This window comes from Ranitomeya imitator, chromosome 3 (genome assembly GCF_032444005.1).
Source record: "Ranitomeya imitator isolate aRanImi1 chromosome 3, aRanImi1.pri, whole genome shotgun sequence".
In the NCBI taxonomy this organism is placed as follows: Eukaryota; Metazoa; Chordata; class Amphibia; order Anura; family Dendrobatidae; genus Ranitomeya; species Ranitomeya imitator.
Window position 1 is genome coordinate 553735415 of NC_091284.1, and position 21217 is coordinate 553756631.

General features: G+C 43.5%; 1 protein-coding gene across 1 annotated transcript in view; it reads left to right on the forward strand.

The window, feature by feature from the left end:
* The window catches only part of LOC138670505 (RH-like protein), a 188180-nt gene that overhangs the window by 154082 nt on the left and 12881 nt on the right, over positions 1-21217 (forward strand). The window contains exon 7 of the mRNA XM_069757911.1: positions 2932-3059. Coding sequence (XP_069614012.1) covers positions 2932-3059 — 128 coding nt within the window. The remainder of the gene's footprint in view (positions 1-2931; positions 3060-21217) is intronic.

Here is a 21217-nt window from a genome sequence, read left to right on the forward strand (position 1 = left end):
GAAGGAGATAGCAGAAGAAATTTTTGAACCACTCTCCATAATCTTTGAAAATTCTTGGAGGACAGGAGAAGTCCCAGAAGACTGGAGAAGAGCAAATGTTGTTCCTATCTTCAAAAAGGGGAAGAATGTGGACCCAGGGAACTATAGACTGGTGAGACTGACTTCCATACAAGGAAAGATCTTTGATCAAATTATTAAACAACATGTATGTAAGTACCTGGATAAGAATGAAGTGATTAACCAGAGTCAACATGTCTCAAGTGGGGTACCACAGGGTTCTGTCCTGGGCCCTGTATTGTTCAACATCTTTATCAATGATTTAGATGAAGGAATTGAGGGTACACTGATTAAATTTGCTATGGACACAAAGGTACGAGGGATAGCTAATACTAGAGAAGAGAGAGGATTCAAAAATATATAAATAAACTGGAGCAGTGGGCAGCAACTAACAAAGGTTTTTAACAAGGAAAAATGCAAAGTACTACATCTGGGCAATAAAAATGAAAAAAGCATATACAGAATGGGAGGAATAGGGCTAAACAACAGCACATGTGAAAAAGACTTGGGTATACTAATAGATCATAAACTGAACATGAGTCAACAGTGTAATGCAGCAGCAAAAAAGGCAAATGCAATTCTGGGATGTATTAACAGAAGTATTCAGTCTAGATCACGCAAAGTCATTATTGCTATCTACTCCTCTTCTCCTCATTGGTCAGACCTCATCTGGAATACTGCGTCCAGTTTTGGGCACCACATTTAAAAAAAGACATAAACAAACTGGAGCAAGTTCAGAGAAGAGCGACCAGAATGGTGACCAGTCTACAAACCATGTCCTATGAGGAACAACTACAAGATTTGGGAATGTTTAGCCTCCAAAAAAGAAGATTGAGAGGAGATTTAATAGCTGTCTACAAATATCTGATGGGCTGTCACATTGTAGAAGGATCATCTTTATTCTCATTTGCACAAGGAAAGACTAGAAGTAATGGGATGAAACTGAATGGGAGGAGACACAGATTAGATATTAGAAAAAACGTTTTGATAGTTGGGGTGATCAATGAGTGGAACAGGCTGCCACGAGAGGTGGTGAGTTCTCCTTTCATGGAAGTTTTCAAACAGAGGCTGGATAGACATCTGTCTGGGATGATTTAGTGAATCCTGCTTTGAGCAGGAGGTTGCTGCTTTGAGCAGGAGGTTGGACCAGGTGACCCAGGAGGTCCCTTCCAACTGTACCACTCCATTATTCTATCTATGATTCTATGAACAGTAGGAGAGACACAGAAGAAATATTATGCAGGGTCTTAGAACACGCACAAATTTTACGGGCAGACACAAACTTGACCACATCCTGAAGCAACCTTGGCCACCAAAAATGACAAGAGAGAAAATCTGAGGTTGCTCGAGCCTGGGAACTTTTCAGAATGTTTTCCCAGGCTCGAGTTCATATGAGGACATCCAGCAGAGGGCGCATCACCGCAACTCGAGGTAACTACAGGTCATTCACCTACATTCCTTTCATTCGCCGGGTTTTTACAGGCAGGGGCGGCTGCATTAGCAGGCTTCTGCTTGTAAAATTAGTTAAACCTTTCAGACAGATTTATAGAGTGGGACGTGACTGATCGTCGGAAGGTATGAAATATTGTTGTTTGTTTTTTTTACATTTGTTCCAGGTGACAAGGGTCTTCAGGTGGATTACCAGTATAATAAAATAGTACAACAACCTGTGTATTTATTTCATTAAAATACTTTGTAATAATGTGTGTTTTTTTAACCATTTCATACTATTGGATTAATAATGAATAGGTATCATAATTGACGCCTCTCCATTATTAATCTGGCTTAATGTCACCTTACAATAGCAACATGACATTAACCCTTCATTACCCCATATCCCACCGCTACACGGGAATGGGAAGAGAGTGGCCAAGTGCCAGAATAGGCGCATCTTCCAGATGTGCCTTTTCTGGGGTGGCTGGGGGCAGATGTTTTTAGCCAGGGGGGCCAATAACCATGGACCCTCTCCAGGCTATTAATATCTGCCCTCAGTCACTGGCTTTACCATGCTGGCGGAGAAAATTGCGCAGGAGCCCATGCCAATTTTTTCCGCGATTTAACCCTTTAATTTAATAGCTAGAGTGCCCAAATTTTGCACATACACACTACTAACATTAGTAGTGTGGAATATGCAAAAAAAATGGATATGAGATGCTTTACTGTATGTAAACCATGTCTCATATCATGTCGGGCTTGGGAAGGAGATAGCAAAAGCCGGCAATTGAGCTATCTAGTGCTGTATGAAATATTAATATATATACATATATGTGTCTCACTGACATATATATATATATATTTATATATATACCCCTATACTATGTGTAGACATTTATCTTAGCTATTCTATTCTAACCTGTCAGTGTGATTTTACTGTACACCGCACTGAATTGCCGGCTTTTCTATAGAACACCGCTGCGTATTTCTCGCAAGTCACACTGTTGGTCCGTGTGTAATCGGTATTTTTCTCACCCCCATAGACTTTCATTGGCGTATTTTTTGCGCAATACGGTGACAAACGCAGCATGCTGCGATTTTCTACGGCCGTAGAAGACCGTATAATACGGATCAGTAAAATACGGCAGATAGGAGCTGGGCCATAGAGAATCGTTGTACCATGTGCAATCCGTATTTTCTGCACCTCTCATACGTCCGTAAAACTCGCTAGTGTGAGGCCGGCCTAATACCTTGAGCCCTTTTAACAAATACTATGACTGTAGTTACACTCATAGATGAATGTATATTGTTCTCCATAGTGAGATCATCAGCATTATGTCAGTCTGTTATTATTTGTATAATGATATAAAATATAAAACACACAATAGAAATAAATAAATGTAATTCTAATAGAAATATTATTATTATTTTATTTTTCAGAACACAATGAATGTAATCACATTAGTGCATGATACATGTGGAATTCACTACACTTTTGGAATACCGGGACTGCTCGGGGGTATTGCCTATGCAGTCATCATCCTAATAGCAGATTTTGGCATTGGAATGTAAGTAAAATATTGCAGAGTAAAAAATGGCTGGAAGGGGGAAGTCGTTAGCTAATACGTTAGTTACTACAAACTACTAGAGTCTGATTTTTAGATGTAAATATGAGATCTATTCAATTTGAATGTCTAAAATAATGAACTCCCACTTAGAATGTGGGTATACTGTATGCTTACTTTTTAGAAAAAATATTTAGAATTGAGAGTCCTCAGTGGTTGATACTAGAGTTGAGCGACCTTGACCTTTTTAGAGTCGAGCCGGGTTTCGCGAAACCCGACTATCTCAAAAGTCGGGTCGAGTGAAATCGGCCGATTATGACGTAAAGTCGGGATCGACCGAAACACGAAACCCAATGCAAGTCAATGGGGCAGCATAGTCGGCAGTGAGTGGGGGCCAGGAAAACACCTAGAGTGCCCATTTTAATGTCAAAACCATCCATTCTTCTTAATGAAGCTTGTCAAGCGTAATTTACCTTATAATAATTGGAAGGCATTTGAAATTGGGGTTCATTTGGCTAAAGTTGTGGTGGGTAGGGCTGGTTCAAGTAATTAGTGGGCCCAGGAAATCTGGACCACGTCACGGCAGTGGAGCAGGGAGAGGTAAGTATTTCAACTTTGCAAGTGCTGTGAACCTGAGCAAGCAGGGGGGGCCCACTCGTTGGCATTGGCACTGGCACAGGGCCCCTCAAAGTACAGCGGTGTGTTTGCACGGCGGGGGCGCCTCCCACCGGCAGCAACACTTTTGCGTACTATGAGAGGCCCTGTGCCAGTGACGTCGCCAACTAGTATTCCTCCCCCCACCTGATGAAGGAACCTGCACTTTCATCTGCACCTTCCTGTTTGTCCCCGTGTAAGGTGGTATGGTATGCGGGAAGGGGGACCTGACTTTCAGCAGGGTCACAATCTTGCAGTGTAGCGTGCACGGGAAATGTTGCGTTATGGGTCAATGTACCAGCAGACTCATCTATCACTGGCTGGGCAATGGGCAGGATGAGGAGGAAACACAGATATAGGCCCAAAGAATAAAGTGGGCTAAATGCAGTTCAAAATTGGTAACACAGGACTAATCAGGGGGCATTGCAGTGGAGGACAACTGGAATGAGAGGCTGACACAGAGAGTAGGCCCAAATCAGTAAGTAGTCGAAATGCAGTTCAAAATTGGCAACAGTAGTAAACAGGCGGCACAGCTTTGTTCAGTGGAGGAGAACAGCAAGGAGTGGCAAACACCGATAGTAGGCCCCAACCCAACTAGTAGGCCAAATGCAGTCTAACATTAACAACTACTTAACGAGCGCCTGAAAACAGAATTTCAGGACAGGAAACCAGCAGAACAGCAAGGAGTGGCAGACACCGATAGTAGGCCCCAAACCAACTAGTACGCCAAATGCAGTTGTTCCGTTTAACCACAATTTAATGAGAGCCTGAAGATAGAAGTTCAGGAAAGGCAACCTGGAGAACACCTTGGAGTGGAACACACCATCTCTCTACACCCCATACCCAATTTGTAGGTCTAATGCAGCGTAGTTTCCAACAACTACTAAACGAGAGCATGATGATCGAAGCATTGGCGAGGAAACCTGGGGAACACCTTGGAGTGGAACACACCATCTCTCTACACCCCATACCTAATTTGTAGGCCTAATGCAGTGTAGTTTCCAACAACTACTAAACGAGAGCCGGAAGATCGAAGCTCAGGAAAGGCAACCTGGAGAACACCTTGGAGTGGAACACACCATCTCTCTACACCCCATACCCAATTTGTAGGCCTAATGCAGTGTAGTTTCCAAGAACTACTAAACGAGAGCCGGAAGATCGAAGCTCAGGAAAGGCACCCTGGAGAACACCTTGGAGTGGAACACACCATCTCTCTACACCCCATACCCAATTTGTAGGCCCAATGCAGCATAGTTTCCAACAACTACTAAACGAGAGCATGATGATCGAAGCATTGGCGAGGAAACCTGGGGAACACCTTGGAGTGGAACACACCATCTCTCTACACCCCATACCCAATTTGTAGGCCTAATGCAGCGTAGTTTCCAACAACTACTAAACGAGAGCATGATGATCGAAGCATTGGCGAGGAAACCTGGGGAACACCTTGGAGTGGAACACACCATCTCTCTACACCCCATACCCAATATGTAGGCCTAATGCAGCGTAGTTTCCAACAACTACTAAACGAGAGCATGATGATCGAAGCATTGGCGAGGAAACCTGGGGAACACATTGGAGTGGAACACACCATCTCTCTACAGTGGAACACACCATCTCTCTTCACCCCATACCCAATTTGTAGGCCTAATGCAGCGTAGTTTCCAACAACTACTAAACGAGAGCCGGAAGATCGAAGCTCAGGAAAGGCAACCTGGGGAACACCTTGGAGTGGAACACACCATCTCTCTACACCCCATACCCAATTTGTAGGCCCAATGCAGCGTAGTTTCCAACAACTACTAAACGAGAGCATGATGATCGAAGCATTGGCGAGGAAACCTGGGGAACACCTTGGAGTGGAACACACCATCTCTCTACACCCCATACCCAATTTGTAGGCCTTATGCAGCGTAGTTTCCAACAACTACTAAACGAGAGCATGATGATCGAAGCATTGGCGAAGAAACCTGGGGAACACCTTGGAGTGGAACACACCATCTCTCTACACCCCATACCCAATTTGTAGGCCTAATGCAGCGTAGTTTCCAACAACTACTAAACGAGAGCATGATGATCGAAGCATTGGCGAGGAAACCTGGGGAACACCTTGGAGTGGAACACACCATCTCTCTACACCCCATACCCAATTTGTAGGCCTAATGCAGCGTAGTTTCCAACAACTACTAAACGAGAGCCGGAATATCGAAGCTCTGGAAAGGCAACCTGGAGAACACCTTGGAGTGGAACACACCATCTCTCTACACCCCATACCCAATTTGTAGGCCTAATGCAGCGTAGTTTCCAACAACTACTAAACGAGAGCCGGAAGATCGAAGCTCAGGAAAGGCAACCTGGAGAACACCTTGGAGTGGAACACACCATCTCTCTACACCCCATACCCAATTTGTAGGCCTAATGCAGCGTAGTTTCCAACAACTACTAAACGAGAGCCGGAAGATCGAAGCTCAGGAAAGGCAACCTGGGGAACACCTTGGAGTGTAACAAACCCTCTCTCTACACCACGGAAGGGCTGATTCTTAGGAAGGAAGGCTGTCGGAAAGAAGCAGGGCGCGTCCGAGGGTGATTATATTCTTATTAGGTATATACTCACCCTCGGACGCGCCCTGCTTCTTTATTTGTAATGAATGTTTATTTGCAATGTGGTTTTGACTTACTCTATTTTTTTGGTAAATAATGATTTTATTATTTTCATTGTTTTGCATCTTCTTGGCAATAATATAAAGAAGACGCGACAGGACAACACTCGGTGGATGCCATATCTGTGTTTAAAATTGAAAAAACCTTTCAGTTAACTACTTGCAGGAGAAAGTTATTGTAGCTGGTGGCCATTTTTAGTACTGTACCAGATTTTTGTTGTATGTGTTTGTTTTTAATGTTAAAATGTCTGCATTTGATATCTCTCCAGTATTTTCTTTTTTATAAGCAAAATACTTATTTTTATATTTTCTGATGTTGGTTCCAGGGGTACACGGGCAGCAGTGGTGTGGTCAGTGGAGGCCTAGTGGAAGGAGTGACCGCAGACAGGGATCGAAGGCCTAAAATAATAACACATGGCTGTAGGCAATTTTAAATTGGTTCCAGGGGTACACGGGCAGCAGTGGTGTGGTCAGTGGAGGCCTAGTGGAAGGAGTGACCGCAGACAGGCATCGAAGGCCTAAAATAATAACACATGGCTGTAGGCAATTTTAAATTGGTTCCAGGGGTACACGGGCAGCAGTGGTGTGGTCAGTGGAGGCCTAGTGGAAGGAGTGACCGCAGACAGGCATCGAAGGCCTAAAATAATAACACATGGCTGTAGGCAATTTTAAATTGGTTACAGGGGTACACGGGCAGCAGTGGTGTGGTCAGTGGAGGCCTAGTGGAAGGAGTGACCGCAGACAGGCATCGAAGGCCTAAAATAATAACACATGGCTGTAGGCAATTTTAAATTGGTTCCAGGGGTACACGGGCAGCAGTGGTGTGGTCAGTGGAGGCCTAGTGGAAGGAGTGACCGCAGACAGGCATCGAAGGCCTAAAATAATAACACATGGCTGTAGGCAATTTTAAATTGGTTACAGGGGTACACGGGCAGCAGTGGTGTGGTCAGTGGAGCCTAGTGGAAGGAGTGACCGCAGACAGGCATCGAAGGCCTAAAATAATAACACATGGCTGTAGGCAATTTTAAATTGGTTCCAGGGGTACACGGGCAGCAGTGGTGTGGTCAGTGGAGGCCTAGTGGAAGGAGTGACCGCAGACAGGCATCGAAGGCCTAAAATAATAACACATGGCTGTAGGCAATTTTAAATTGGTTCCAGGGGTACACGGGCAGCAGTGGTGTGGTCAGTGGAGGCCTAGTGGAAGGAGTGACCGCAGACAGGCATCGAAGGCCTAAAATAATAACACATGGCTGTAGGCAATTTTAAATTGGTTACAGGGGTACACGGGCAGCAGTGGTGTGGTCAGTGGAGGCCTAGTGGAAGGAGTGACCACAGACAGGCATCGAAGGCCTAACATAACAAAAATGTCAATACAATGGTATTGTCAGTGGCAGGCATTGAAGGATGTCAGCGCATAGACTAAACATTGGTGGAGCTGTGAGATAATTTTGCAAGTGGTAGAGCACTGTTTGAGCTGGGGGGGGAACTGTCTTGTGGCCGGCGGTACAGGCCCAGGGCCCCTCATATTACAACGGTGTTTCTGACGTTGGGTGCGCACCACCACCGCCAGAGACACTTTATTGTACTAGGAGGGACCCAGTGGCAGTGCCGTCGACCAAAAGCGGGCACACCCACCTCTTCAGACAAACTGCACTCTCACGGGTGCTGTCGCCAAGTGTCGATACCACGGCCCCGTGTGGGGAGTTTGGCCATTTAGTGAGGTGTAAACATGTCGTATGCTGGACAATCAGGTGCAGAAAATTACGAGATTGGAAAAGGCATTCAGAATAGTCCACAGGCAAGACCTTTTCATAGGAAAGCTAGGTGTCAGCCGGGCAAGGTGGGGCAAAAGATTTCGAAATCCAGTTGTGGTTCATTTTAATGAAGGTTAGATCATCTACATTTTGGCTAGCCAGACGAGTCCTTTTTTCTGTTAGTATTGAACCTGCAGCACTGAATACTCTTTCTGATAGGACACTAGCTGCCGGGCAAGCAAGCTCCTGCAATGCATATTCTGCCAATTCTGGCCAGGTGTCTAATTTTGATGACCAGTAATCAAATGGGAATGACGGTTGAGGGAGAACATCGATAAGGGATGAAAAATAGTTTGTAACCATACTGGACAAATGTTGTCTCCTGTCACTTTGAATTGATGCTGCAGTACCTGTCCTGTCTGCGGTCATAGCAAAATCACTCCACAACCTGGTCAGAAAACCCCTCTGGCCAACGCCACTTCTGATTTCTGCCCCTCTAACTCCTCTGGTCTGCTGGCCCCTGCAGCTCGTGTGAGAACGATCACGGGCGCTGTGTGCAGGGAATGCCAGAAGCAAACGGTCAACAAGAGTTGATTGTTTGGTTGCTAATATTAGTTCCAAGTTCTCATGTGGCATTATATTTTGCAATTTGCCTTTATAGCGAGGATCAAGGAGGCAGGCCAACCAGTAATCGTCATCATTCATCATTTTAGTTATGCGTGTGTCCCTTTTGAGGATACGTAAGGCATAATCCGCCATGTGGGCCAAAGTTCCAGTTCTCAAATCTGCGGTTGTGCTTGGTTGAGGGGCAGTTTCAGGCAAATCCACGTCACTTGTGTCCCTCAAAAAACCAGAACCCGGCCTTGCCGCGCCACCAATTTCCAGTGGCCCCGGAAAAGCTTCCTCATTAAAAATATAATCATCCCCATCATCCTCCTCGTCCTCCTCCTCCTCTTCGCCCGCTAACTCGTCCTGTACACTGCCCTGGCCAGACAATGGCTGACTGTCATCAAGGCTTTCCTCTTCCTCAGCTGCAGACGCCTGATCCTTTATGTGCATCAAACTTTGCATCAGCAGACGCAGCATGGTTGTGCGACTGCGGTCTGTGGACGAGCTCTCGCTTCTGCAGGAGGACGAAGAGGAGGAGGAGGGGGTGCGAACGGCTACAGCCAATTGTTTCCTAGACCGTGGGCTAGGCAGAACTGTCCCAAACTTGCTGTCCCCTGTGGACCCTGCATCCACCACATTTACCCAGTGTGCCGTGATGGACACGTAACGTCCCTGGCCATGCCTACTGGTCCATGCATCTGTTGTCAGGTGCACCTTTGTGCTCACAGATTGCCTGAGTGCATGGACGATGCGCTCTTTAACATGCTGGTGGAGGGCTGGGATGGCTTTTCTGGAAAAAAAGTGTCGACTGGGTAGCTCGTAGCGTGGTACAGCGTAGTCCATCAGGGCTTTGAAAGCTTCGCTTTCAACTAACCGGTAGGGCATCATCTCTAACGAGATTAGTCTAGCTATGTGTGCGTTCAAACCCTGTGTACGCGGATGCGAGGCTAAGTACTTCCTTTTTCTAACCATAGTCTCATGTAGGGTGAGCTGGACTGGAGAGCTGGAGATCGTGGAACTAGCGGGGGTGCCGGTGGACATGGCAGACTGAGAGACGGTGGGAGATGGTATTGTTGCCGCCGGTGCCCTAGATGCAGTGTTTCCTACTACGAAACTGGTGATTCCCTGACCCTGACTGCTTTGGCCTGGCAAAGAAACCTGCACAGATACTGCAGGTGGTGCGGAAAATGGTGGCCCTACACTGCCGGAAGGGATGTTGCGTTGCTGACTAGCTTCATTGGCCGAGGGTGCTACAACCTTAAGGGACGTTTGGTAGTTAGTCCAGGTTTGCAAATGCATGGTGGTTAAATGTCTATGCATGCAACTTGTATTGAGACTTTTCAGATTTTGTCCTCTGCTTAAGGTAGTTGAACATTTTTGACAGATGACTTTGCACTGATCAATTGGATGTTGTTTAAAAAAATGCCAGACTGCACTCTTTCTAGCATCAGATACCTTTTCAGGCATTGCAGACTGAGCTTTAACCGGATGGCCACGCTGTCCTCCAACAGGTTTTGGCTTTGCCACGCGTTTTGGGCAAGATACGGGCCCGGCAGATGGAACCTGTTGCGATGTTGATGCCTGCTGCGGCCCCTCCTCCTCCGCTTCAGAACTGCTGCCGCCTGCACCCTGTTCCCCCAATGGCTGCCAATCGGGGTCAAGAACTGGGTCATCTATTACCTCTTCTTGTAGCTCGTGTGCAACTTCGTCTGTGTCACCGTGTCGGTCGGTGGTATAGCGTTCGTGATGGGGCAACATAGTCTCATCAGGGTCTGATTCTTGATCATTACCCTGCGAGGGCAATGTTGTGGTCTGAGTCAAAGGACCAGCATAGTAGTCTGGCTGTGGCTGTGCATCAGTGCACTCCATGTCAGATTCAACTTGTAATGGGCATGGACTGTTAACTGCTTCACTTTCTAAGCCAGGGACGGTATGTGTAAAGAGCTCCATGGAGTAACCCGTTGTGTCGCCTGCTGCATTCTTCTCTGTTGTTGTTTTTGCTGAAGAGGACAAGGAAGCGACTTGTCCCTGACCGTGAACATCCACTAACGACGCGCTGCTTTGACATTTACCAGTTTCACGAGAGGAGGCAAAAGAGCTAGAGGCTGAGTCAGCAAGATAAGCCAAAACTTGCTCTTGCTGCTCCGGCTTTAAAAGCGGTTTTCCTACTCCCAGAAAAGGGAGCGTTCGAGGCCTTGTGTAGCCTGACGACGAACCTGGCTCCACAGCTCCAGACTTAGGTGCAATATTTTTTTTCCCACGACCAGCTGATGCTCCACCAATACCACTACCCTCATTACCAGCTGACAATGAACGCCCCCGGCCACGACCTCTTCCACCATACTTCCTCATTGTTTTAAAAACGTAAACAAACTAACGGTATTTGTTGCTGTCACACAAATTACACGGTGAGCTATAACTTCAGTATGATTTAGCTACCCCTTTACAGGTGAGTGAGACCACAACGAAAATCAGGCACAATGTTACACACTCTGTTGTTGGTGGCAACAAATGAGAGAGATGCCACACACGCAGGACTGTCACTGAAGCACAAATGTAAATATTAATCTCCCACTGATTTGATTTTTTTTTTTTTTCAGGGAGACTTTAGGAAAAAAAAATAATAGAATAAAATGATTTTTTCAGGAAGAATTTAGAAACCAAATAAAATAAAATGATTTTTTCAGGGAGAATTTAGAAAACAAATAAAACAAAAAAAGGCTTTCTATGGCCCACTGAGTGAGAGATGACGCACACAGGAGTCAGGAGTGGCACACAAGCCCAGAGGCCAATATTTATCTCCCACTGATTGATGTAGTGATTTTTTCAGGTAGATTTTGGAACTCAAATCAAGCTAAAAAAATAATAGGCTTTCTATGGCCCACAATTGGAGAGAGAGAGAGAGATGGCACACCCAGGAGTCAAGACTGGCACACAAGCAGAAAGGGCAATATTAATCTCCCACTGATTTGTTTTTTTTGTTTTTTTCAGGGAGACTTTAGGAAAAAAAAAATAGAATAAAATGATTTTTTCAGGAAGAATTTAGAAACCAAAGAAAATAAAATGATTTTTTCAGGGAGAATTTAGAAAACAAATAAAACAAAAAAAGGCTTTCTATGGCCCACTGAGTGAGAGATGACGCACACAGGAGTCAGGAGTGGCACACAAGCCCAGAGGCCAATATTTATCTCCCACTGATTGATGTAGTGATTTTTTCAGGTAGATTTTGGAACCCAAATCAAGCTAAAAAAATAATAGGCTTTCTATGGCCCACAATTGGAGAGAGAGAGAGAGATGGCACACCCAGGAGTCAAAACTGGCACACAAGCAGAAAGGGCAATATTAATCTCCCACTGATTTGTTTTTGTTTTGTTTTTTTCAGGGAGACTTTAGGAAAAAAAAATAGAATAAAATGATTTTTTCAGGAAGAATTTAGAAACCAAATAAAATAAAATGATTTTTTCAGGGAGAATTTAGAAAACAAATAAAACAAAAAAAGGCTTTCTATGGCCCACTGAGTGAGAGATGACGCACACAGGAGTCAGGAGTGGCACACAAGCCCAGAGGCCAATATTTATCTCCCACTGATTGATGTAGTGATTTTTTCAGGTAGATTTTGGAACCCAAATCAAGCTAAAAAAATAATAGGCTTTCTATGGCCCACAATTGGAGAGAGAGAGAGAGATGGCACACCCAGGAGTCAAGACTGGCACACAAGCAGAAAGGGCAATATTAATCTCCCACTGATTTGTTTTTTTGTTTTTTTTTTCAGGGAGACTTTAGGAAAAAAAAAAATAGAATAAAATGATTTTTTCAGGAAGAATTTAGAAACCAAATAAAATAAAATGATTTTTTCAGGGAGAATTTAGAAAACAAATAAAACAAAAAAAGGCTTTCTATGGCCCACTGAGTGAGAGATGACGCACACAGGAGTCAGGAGTGGCACACAAGCCCAGAGGCCAATATTTATCTCCCACTGATTGATGTAGTGATTTTTTCAGGTAGATTTTGGAACCCAAATCAAGCTAAAAAAATAATAGGCTTTCTATGGCCCACAATTAGAGAGAGAGAGAGAGATGGCACACCCAGGAGTCAAGACTGGCACACAAGCAGAAAGGGCAATATTAATCTCCCACTGATTTGTTTTTTTTTGTTTTTTTTCAGGGAGACTTTAGGAAAAAAAAAATAGAATAAAATGATTTTTTCAGGAAGAATTTAGAAACCAAATAAAATAAAATGATTTTTTCAGGGAGAATTTAGAAAACAAATAAAACAAAAAAAGGCTTTCTATGGCCCACTGAGTGAGAGATGACGCACACAGGAGTCAGGAGAGGCACACAAGCCCAGAGGCCAATATTTATCTCCCACTGATTGATGTAGTGATTTTTTCAGGTAGATTTTGGAACCCAAATCAAGCTAAAAAAATAATAGGCTTTCTATGGCCCACAATTGGAGAGAGAGAGAGAGATGGCACACCCAGGAGTCAAGACTGGCACACAAGCAGAAAGGGCAATATTAATCTCCCACTGATTTGTTTTTTTTTGTTTTTTTTCAGGGAGACTTTAGGAAAAAAAAATAGAATAAAATGATTTTTTCAGGAAGAATTTAGAAACCAAATAAAATAAAATGATTTTTTCAGGGAGAATTTAGAAAACAAATAAAACAAAAAAAGGCTTTCTATGGCCCACTGAGTGAGACATGACGCACACAGGAGTCAGGAGTGGCACACAAGCCCATAGGCCAATATTTATCTCCCACTGATTGATGTAGTGATTTTTTCAGGTAGATTTTGGAACCCAAATCAAGCTAAAAAAATAATAGGCTTTCTATAGCCCACAATTGGAGAGAGAGAGAGAGATGGCACACCCAGGAGTCAAGACTGGCACACAAGCAGAAAGGGCAATATTAATCTCCCACTGATTTGTTTTTTTTTGTTTTTTTCAGGGAGACTTTAGGAAAAAAAAAATAGAATAAAATGTTTTTTTCAGGAAGAATTTAGAAACCAAATAAAATAAAATGATTTTTTCAGGGAGAATTTAGAAAACAAATAAAACAAAAAAAGGCTTTCTATGGCCCACTGAGTGAGAGATGACGCACACAGGAGTCAGGAGTGGCACACAAGCCCAGAGGCCAATATTTATCTCCCACTGATTGATGTAGTGATTTTTTCAGGTAGATTTTGGAACCCAAATCAAGCTAAAAAAATAATAGGCTTTCTATGGCCCACAATTGGAGAGAGAGAGAGAGATGGCACAACCAGAAGTCAAGACTGGCACACAAGCAGAAAGGGCAATATTAATCTCCCACTGATTTGTTTTTTTTTTTTTTTCAGGGAGACTTTAGGAAAAAAAAAATAGAATAAAATTATTTTTTCAGGAAGAATTTAGAAACCAAATAAAATAAAATAGTTACATAGTTATTAAGGTTGAAGGAAGACTATATGTCCATCTAGTTCAACCCATAGCCTAACCTAACATGCCCTAACATGTTGATCCAGAGGAAGGCAAAAAAAACCCCATGTGCAAAGAGTAAGCTCCACATTGGGGAAAAAAAATTCCTTCCCGACTCCACATACGGCAATCAGACTAGTTCCCTGGATCAACGCCCTATCAAGGAATCTAGTGTATATACCCTGTAACATTATACTTTTCCAGAAAGGTATCCAGTCCCCTCTTAAATTTAAGTAATGAATCACTCATTACAACATCACATGGCAGAGAGTTCCATAGTCTCACTGCTCTTACAGTAAAGAATCCGTGTCTGTTATTATGCTTAAACCTTTTTTCCTCCAACCGCAGAGGATGCCCCCTTGTCCCTGTTTCAGGTCTATGATTAAAAAGATCATCAGAAAGGTCTTTGTACTGTCCCCTCATATATTTATACATTAAAATGAGATCACCCCTTAGTCTTCGTTTTTCCAAACTAAATAGCCCCAAGTGTAATAACCTATCTTGGTATTGCAGACCCCCCAGTCCTCTAATAACCTTGGTCGCTCTTCTCTGCACCCGCTCCAGTTCAGCTATGTCTTTCTTATACACCGGAGACCAGAACTGTGCACAGTATTCTAAGTGTGGTCGAACTAGTGACTTGTATAGAGGTAAAATTATATTCTCCTCATGAGCATCTATGCCTCTTTTAATGCATCCCATTATTTTATTTGCCTTTGTAGCAGCTGCCTGACACTGGCCACTGAATTTAAGTTTGTCATCCATCCATACACCCAGGTCTTTTTCATTGACGGTTTTGCCCAGAGTTTTAGAATTAAGCACATAATTATACATCTTATTACTTCTACCCAAGTGCATGACCTTACATTTATCCCCATTAAAGCTCATTTGCCATTTATCAGTCCAAGCTTCTAGTTTACATAAATCATCCTGTAATATAAAATTGTCCTCCTCTGTATTGATTACCCTGCAGAGTTTAGTGTCATCTGCAAATATTGAAATTCTACTCTGAATGCCCCCTACAAGGTCATTAATAAATATGTTAAAAAGAAGAGGGCCCAATACTGACCCCTGTGGTACCCCACTGCTAACCGCTACCCAGTCCGAGTGTGCTCCATTAATAACCACCCTTTGTTTCCTATCCCTGAGCCAGCTCTCAACCCACTTGCACATATTTTCCACTATCCCCATTATTCTCATTTTATGTATCAACCTTTTGTGTGGCACCGTATCAAAAGCTTTTGAAAAGTCCATATACACTACATCCACTGGGTTCCCTTGGTCCAATCCGGAACTTACTTCTTCATAGAAACTGATCAAATTAGTCTGACATGAACGGTCCCTAGTAAACCCGTGCTGATACTGGGTCATGAGGTTATTCCTCTTCAGATACTCCAGTATAGCGTCCCTTAGAATGCCCTCCAGGATTTTACCCACAGTAGAGGTTAAGCTTACTGGCCTATAGTTTCTGAGTTCAGTTTTTGTTCCCTTTTTGAATATTGGCACCACATTTGCTATACGCCAGTCCTGTGGCACAGACCCTGTTATTATGGAGTCTTTAAAGATTAAAAATAATGGTCTATCAATGACTGTACTTAATTCCTGCAGTACTCGAGGGTGTATCCCATCCGGGCCCGGAGATTTGTCAATTTTAGTGATTTTTAGACGCCGCCGCACTTCCTGCTGGGTTAAGCAGGTGACATTTAATTGGGAATTTTTATCACTAGACATTTTGTCTGCCATGGGATTTTCTTGTGTAAATACTGATGAAAAAAAGTCATTTAGCATATTGGCTTTTTCCTCATCCTCATCCACCATCTCACCCAGACTATTTTTAAGGGGGCCAACACTATCATTTTTTAGTTTCTTACTATTTATGTAGTTAAAGAATATTTTAGGATTATTTTTACTCTCTCTGGCAATGAGTCTCTCTGTCTCAATCTTTGCTGCCTTGATTTGCTTTTTACAGAATTTATTTAATTTTCTGTATTTATTTAATGCCTCCTCACTACCTACTTCCTTTAATTCTCTAAATGCTTTCTTTTTGTCCCTTATTGCGCCCCTTACAGCTCTATTTAGCCATATTGGTTTCCTCCTATTTCTAATATGTTTATTCCCATACGGTATATACTGTGCACAGGTCCTATCCAGGATGCTAATAAACGTCTCCCATTTTCTCTGTGTATTTTTGTGTCTCAGGATATCGTCCCAGTTAATTGCACCAAGATCCTCTCTCATCCGTTGGAAATTTGCCCTCCTGAAGTTTAGTGTCCTTGTAACCCCTCTACTACACATCTTTTTAAAGGATACATGAAAACTTATTATTTTGTGATCGCTATTTCCCAAGTAACCCCCAACCCTTATATTTGATATGCGGTCTGGCCTGTTGGTTAATATTAGGTCTAGCAGTGCCCCCCTTCTTGTTGGGTCCTGAACCAGTTGTGAAAGGTAATTGTCTCTCATAATTGTCAAAAACCGATTACCTTTGCTGGAACTGCAGGTTTCTGTTCCCCAATCTATTTCAGGGTAGTTGAAGTCCCCCATAATAATGACTTCTCCTTGAGTCGCAGCTTCATCTATTTGCTTTACGAGGATATTCTCCATTGCTTCCATTATTTTTGGAGATTTATAACAAACCCCTATCAGTAATTTATTATTTTTTCCCCCTCCCCTTATCTCCACCCACAGGGATTCTACATTTTCATTAAATTCACCTATATTATCGCGCAGGATGGGTTTTAAGGATGATTTTACATATAGACACACCCCTCCCCCTCGCTTATCTGTACGGTCATTTCTGAACAGGCTATAGCCCTGCAAGTTAACAGCCCAGTCATGGCTCTCATCCAGCCACGTTTCAGATATCCCCACCATGTCATAATTATGCTCCAACAACATTAGTTCTAATTCGTCCATTTTGTTGGCGAGGCTTCTGGCATTAGTATACATGCACTTTATGTTCCTCTCTGTACTTCTATTTCTTAAATTATTAACTGTTCTGACCCCACCCCCCATGCCACCGCCACCCCCAACTTCCTTATTTGTGCCCAGGACTCTGTCTGCACTATCTTCCCCTCCTATAAAATGAATACCCTCCCCCCCAATTCCTAGTTTAAACACTCCTCCAACCTTCTAGCCATTCTCTCCCCCAGCACAGCTGCACCCTCCCCATTGAGGTGCAGCCCGTCCCTAGCGTAGAGCCTGTAGCCAACTGAGAAATCGGCCCAGTTCTGCAGGAACCCAAACCCCTCTTTCCTACACCAATTCTTGAGCCACCTATTAACCTCCCTAATCTCCCGTTGCCTCTCTGGCGTGGCACGTGGTACCGGCAGTATTTCGGAAAATACCACGTTGGAGGTCCTTGCTTTCAGCTTGCAGCCTAATTCCCTGAAATCATCTTTAAGGACCTTCCACCTACCTCTAACTTTGTCATTAGTGCCAATGTGCACCATGACCGCTGGGTCCTCACCAGCCCCTCCCAATAATCTGTCCACCCGATCAGCGATGTGTCGGACTCGAGCGCCAGGTAGGCAGCACACCGTTCGACGATCCCTGTCTTTGTGACAGATTGCCCTATCTGTTCCCCTAATAATTGAGTCGCCCACTACCAGCACCTGTCTGGCCTGCCCTGCTCTCCTATTTCCCTCCTTACTGGAGCAGTCACTCCTCCGGCTTTCAGAGGACATGCCTGGCTGCAGCAGTGCTACCCCTGTACTGGCACCCCCCTCATCTGCCAACTTAGCAAACTTATTGGGGTGTTCCAGATCAGGACTAGCCTCCCTGGCACTCTTCCCTCTACCCCGCTTCCTAACTGTCACCCAGCTTGCTACTTCATTGTCCTGCAGCTCCATCCCACCATCCCCCCCCTCATCTGTCCCGTTGAGCGTCTGCTCCGTGAGCAGAAGACTCCTCTCCATGTTGTCTATGGATCTCAGTGTTGCCAGCTGCACATTTAGAGTGCAAGTGAAATGATTTTTTCAGGGAGAATTTAGAAAACAAATAAAACAAAAAAAGGCTTTCTATGGCCCACTGAGTGAGAGATGACGCACACAGGAGTCAGGAGTGGCACACAAGCCCAGAGGCCAATATTTATCTCCCACTGATTGATGTAGTGATTTTTTCAGGTAGATTTTGGAACCCAAATCAAGCTAAAAAAATAATAGGCTTTCTATGGCCCACAATTGGAGAGAGAGAGAGAGATGGCACACCCAGGAGTTAAGACTGGCACACAAGCAGAAAGGGCAATATTAATCTCCCACTGATTTGTTTTTTTGTTTTTTTTTCAGGGAGGCTTTAGGAAAAAAAAAATAGAATAAAATGATTTTTTCAGGAAGAATTTAGAAACCAAATAAAATAAAATGATTTTTTCAGGGAGAATTTAGAAAACAAATAAAACAAAAAAAGGCTTTCTATGGCCCACTGAGTGAGAGATGACGCACACAGGAGTCAGGAGTGGAACACAAGCCCAGAGGCCAATATTTATCTCCCACTGATTGATGTAGTGATTTTTTCAGGTAGATTTTGGAACCCAAATCAAGCTAAAAAAATAATAGGCTTTCTATGGCCCACAATTGGAGAGAGAGAGAGAGATGGCACACCCAGGAGTCAAGACTGGCACACAAGCAGAAAGGGCAATATTAATCTCCCACTGATTTTTTTTTTTTTTTTTTTTAGGGAGACTTTAGGAAAAAAAAATAATAGAATAAAATGATTTTTTCAGGAAGAATTTAGAAACCAAATAAAATAAAATCATTTTTTCAGGGAGAATTTAGAAAACAAATAAAACAAAAAAAGGCTTTCTATGGCCCACTGAGTGAGAGATGACGCACACAGGAGTCAGGAGTGGCACACAAGCCCAGAGGCCAATATTTATCTCCCACTTTTTTTTTTTTGTTCCAGGGAAAATTTATAAACCCAATAAAAAAAATAATAAATAGGCTTTCTATGGCCCACTATCTGAGAGACAGAGAGAGATGGCACGCTTAGGACTGGCACACAAGCCCAAAGGCCAATATTAATCTCCCTTTTTTTTTAAGGGAGAATTTATAAAACCAAAAAAAAAATAAATAAATAGGCTTTCTATGGCCCACTATTTGTGAGAGAGATGGCACGCTCAGGACTGGCACACAAGCCCAGAGGCCAATATTAATCTCCCACTTTTTTTTTTTTTCCAGGGAAAATTTATAAACCCAATAAAAAAAAATAAATAAATAGGCTTTCTATGGCCCACTATCTGAGAGAGAGAGAGATGGCACGCTTAGGACTGGCACACAAGCCCAAAGGCCAATATTAATCTCCCACTGATTGATTTATTGATTTTTTCAGGTACAATTTAGAACCCAAATAAAGCAAAAAAAAAAAATGGGCTTTCTATGGCCCACTGAGTGAGTGATGATGCACACAGGAGTCAGGAGTGGCACACAAGCCCTGAGGCCAATATTTTTCTCCCACTGATTGATGTAGTGATTTTTTCAGGTACATTTTAGAACCCAAATCAAGCAAAAAAATAAATAGGCTTTCTATGGCCCACTATTTGTGAGAGAGATGGCACGCTCAGGACTGGCACACAAGCCCAGAGGCCAATATTAATCTCCCACTTTTTTTTTTTTGGTTCCAGGGAAAATTTATAAACCCATTAAAAAAAAAAATAAATAGGCTTTCTATGGCCCACTATCTGAGAGAGAGAGATGGCACGCTTAGGACTGGCACACAAGCCCAAAGGCCAATATTAATCTCCCACTGATTGATTTATTGATTTTTTCAGGTAGAATTTAGAACCCAAATAAAGCAAAAAAAAAAAAAAATGGGCTTTCTATGGCCCACTGAGTGAGTGATGATGCACACAGGAGTCAGGAGTGGCACACAAGCCCTGAGGCCAATATTTTTCTCCCACTGATTGATGTAGTGATTTTTTCAGGTAGATTTTAGAACCAAAATCAAGCAAAAAAATAAATAGGCTTTCTATGGCCCACTGACTGAGAGATGGCACACACAGGAGTCAAGAGTGGCACACAAGCCCTGAGGCCAATATTTTTCTCCCACTGATTGATGTAGTGATTTTTTCAGGTAGATTTTATAACCCAAATCAAGCAAAAAAATAAATAGGCTTTCTATGGCCCACTGAGTGAGAGATGACACAGACAGGGATGGCACTCTAGCAGAAATGTCAATCTTAATCTCCCACAAAAAAAAAACAGGGAGTGTCCTTCAATTACTATCTGCCTGCAGTAATCTCAGCCAGGTATGGCAGGCAGCAATAAGGAGTGGACTGATGCACAAATTAAATAAAAAGTGTGTACAAACCAAAAAGATAGCTGTGCAGAAAGGAAGGAACAAGAGGATTTGTGCTTTGAAAAAAGCAGTTGGTTTGCACAGCGGCGTACACACAGCAATGCAGCTATCAGGGAGCCTTCTAGGGCAGCCCAATGAGCTACAGCGCTGAGGGGGAAAAAAAAAAAAATGTAGCTTCCACTGTCCCTGCACACCGAAGGTGGTGTTGGGCAGTGGAAATCGCTACAGCACAAGCGGTTTGGTGTTTAATGGACCCTGCCTAACGCTATCCCTGCTTCTGACGAAGCGGCAGCAACCTCTCCCTAAGCTCAGATCAGCAGCAGTAACATGGCGGTCGGCGGGAACTCCCCTTTATAGCCCCTGTGACGCCGCAGACAGCAAGCCAATCACTGCAATGCCCTTCTCTAAGATGGTGGGGACCAGGACCTATGTCATCACGCTGCCCACACTCTGCGTTTACCTTCATTGGCTGAGAAATGGCGCTTTTCGCGTCATTGAAACGTGACTTTGGCGCGAAAGTCGCGTACCGCATGGCCGACCCCGCACAGGGGTCGGATCGGGTTTCATGAAACCCGACTTTGCCAAAAGTCGGCGACTTTTGAAAATGAACGACCCTTTTCGCTCAACCCTAGTTGATACCTTTTAATGGCTAACTCAAAAGATGGTAACAAATTGCAAGCTTTCAAGACTACACAGGTCTCTTCATCAGGCAAAGACTAAAAGAAATTCTGAAGAATCACATATTT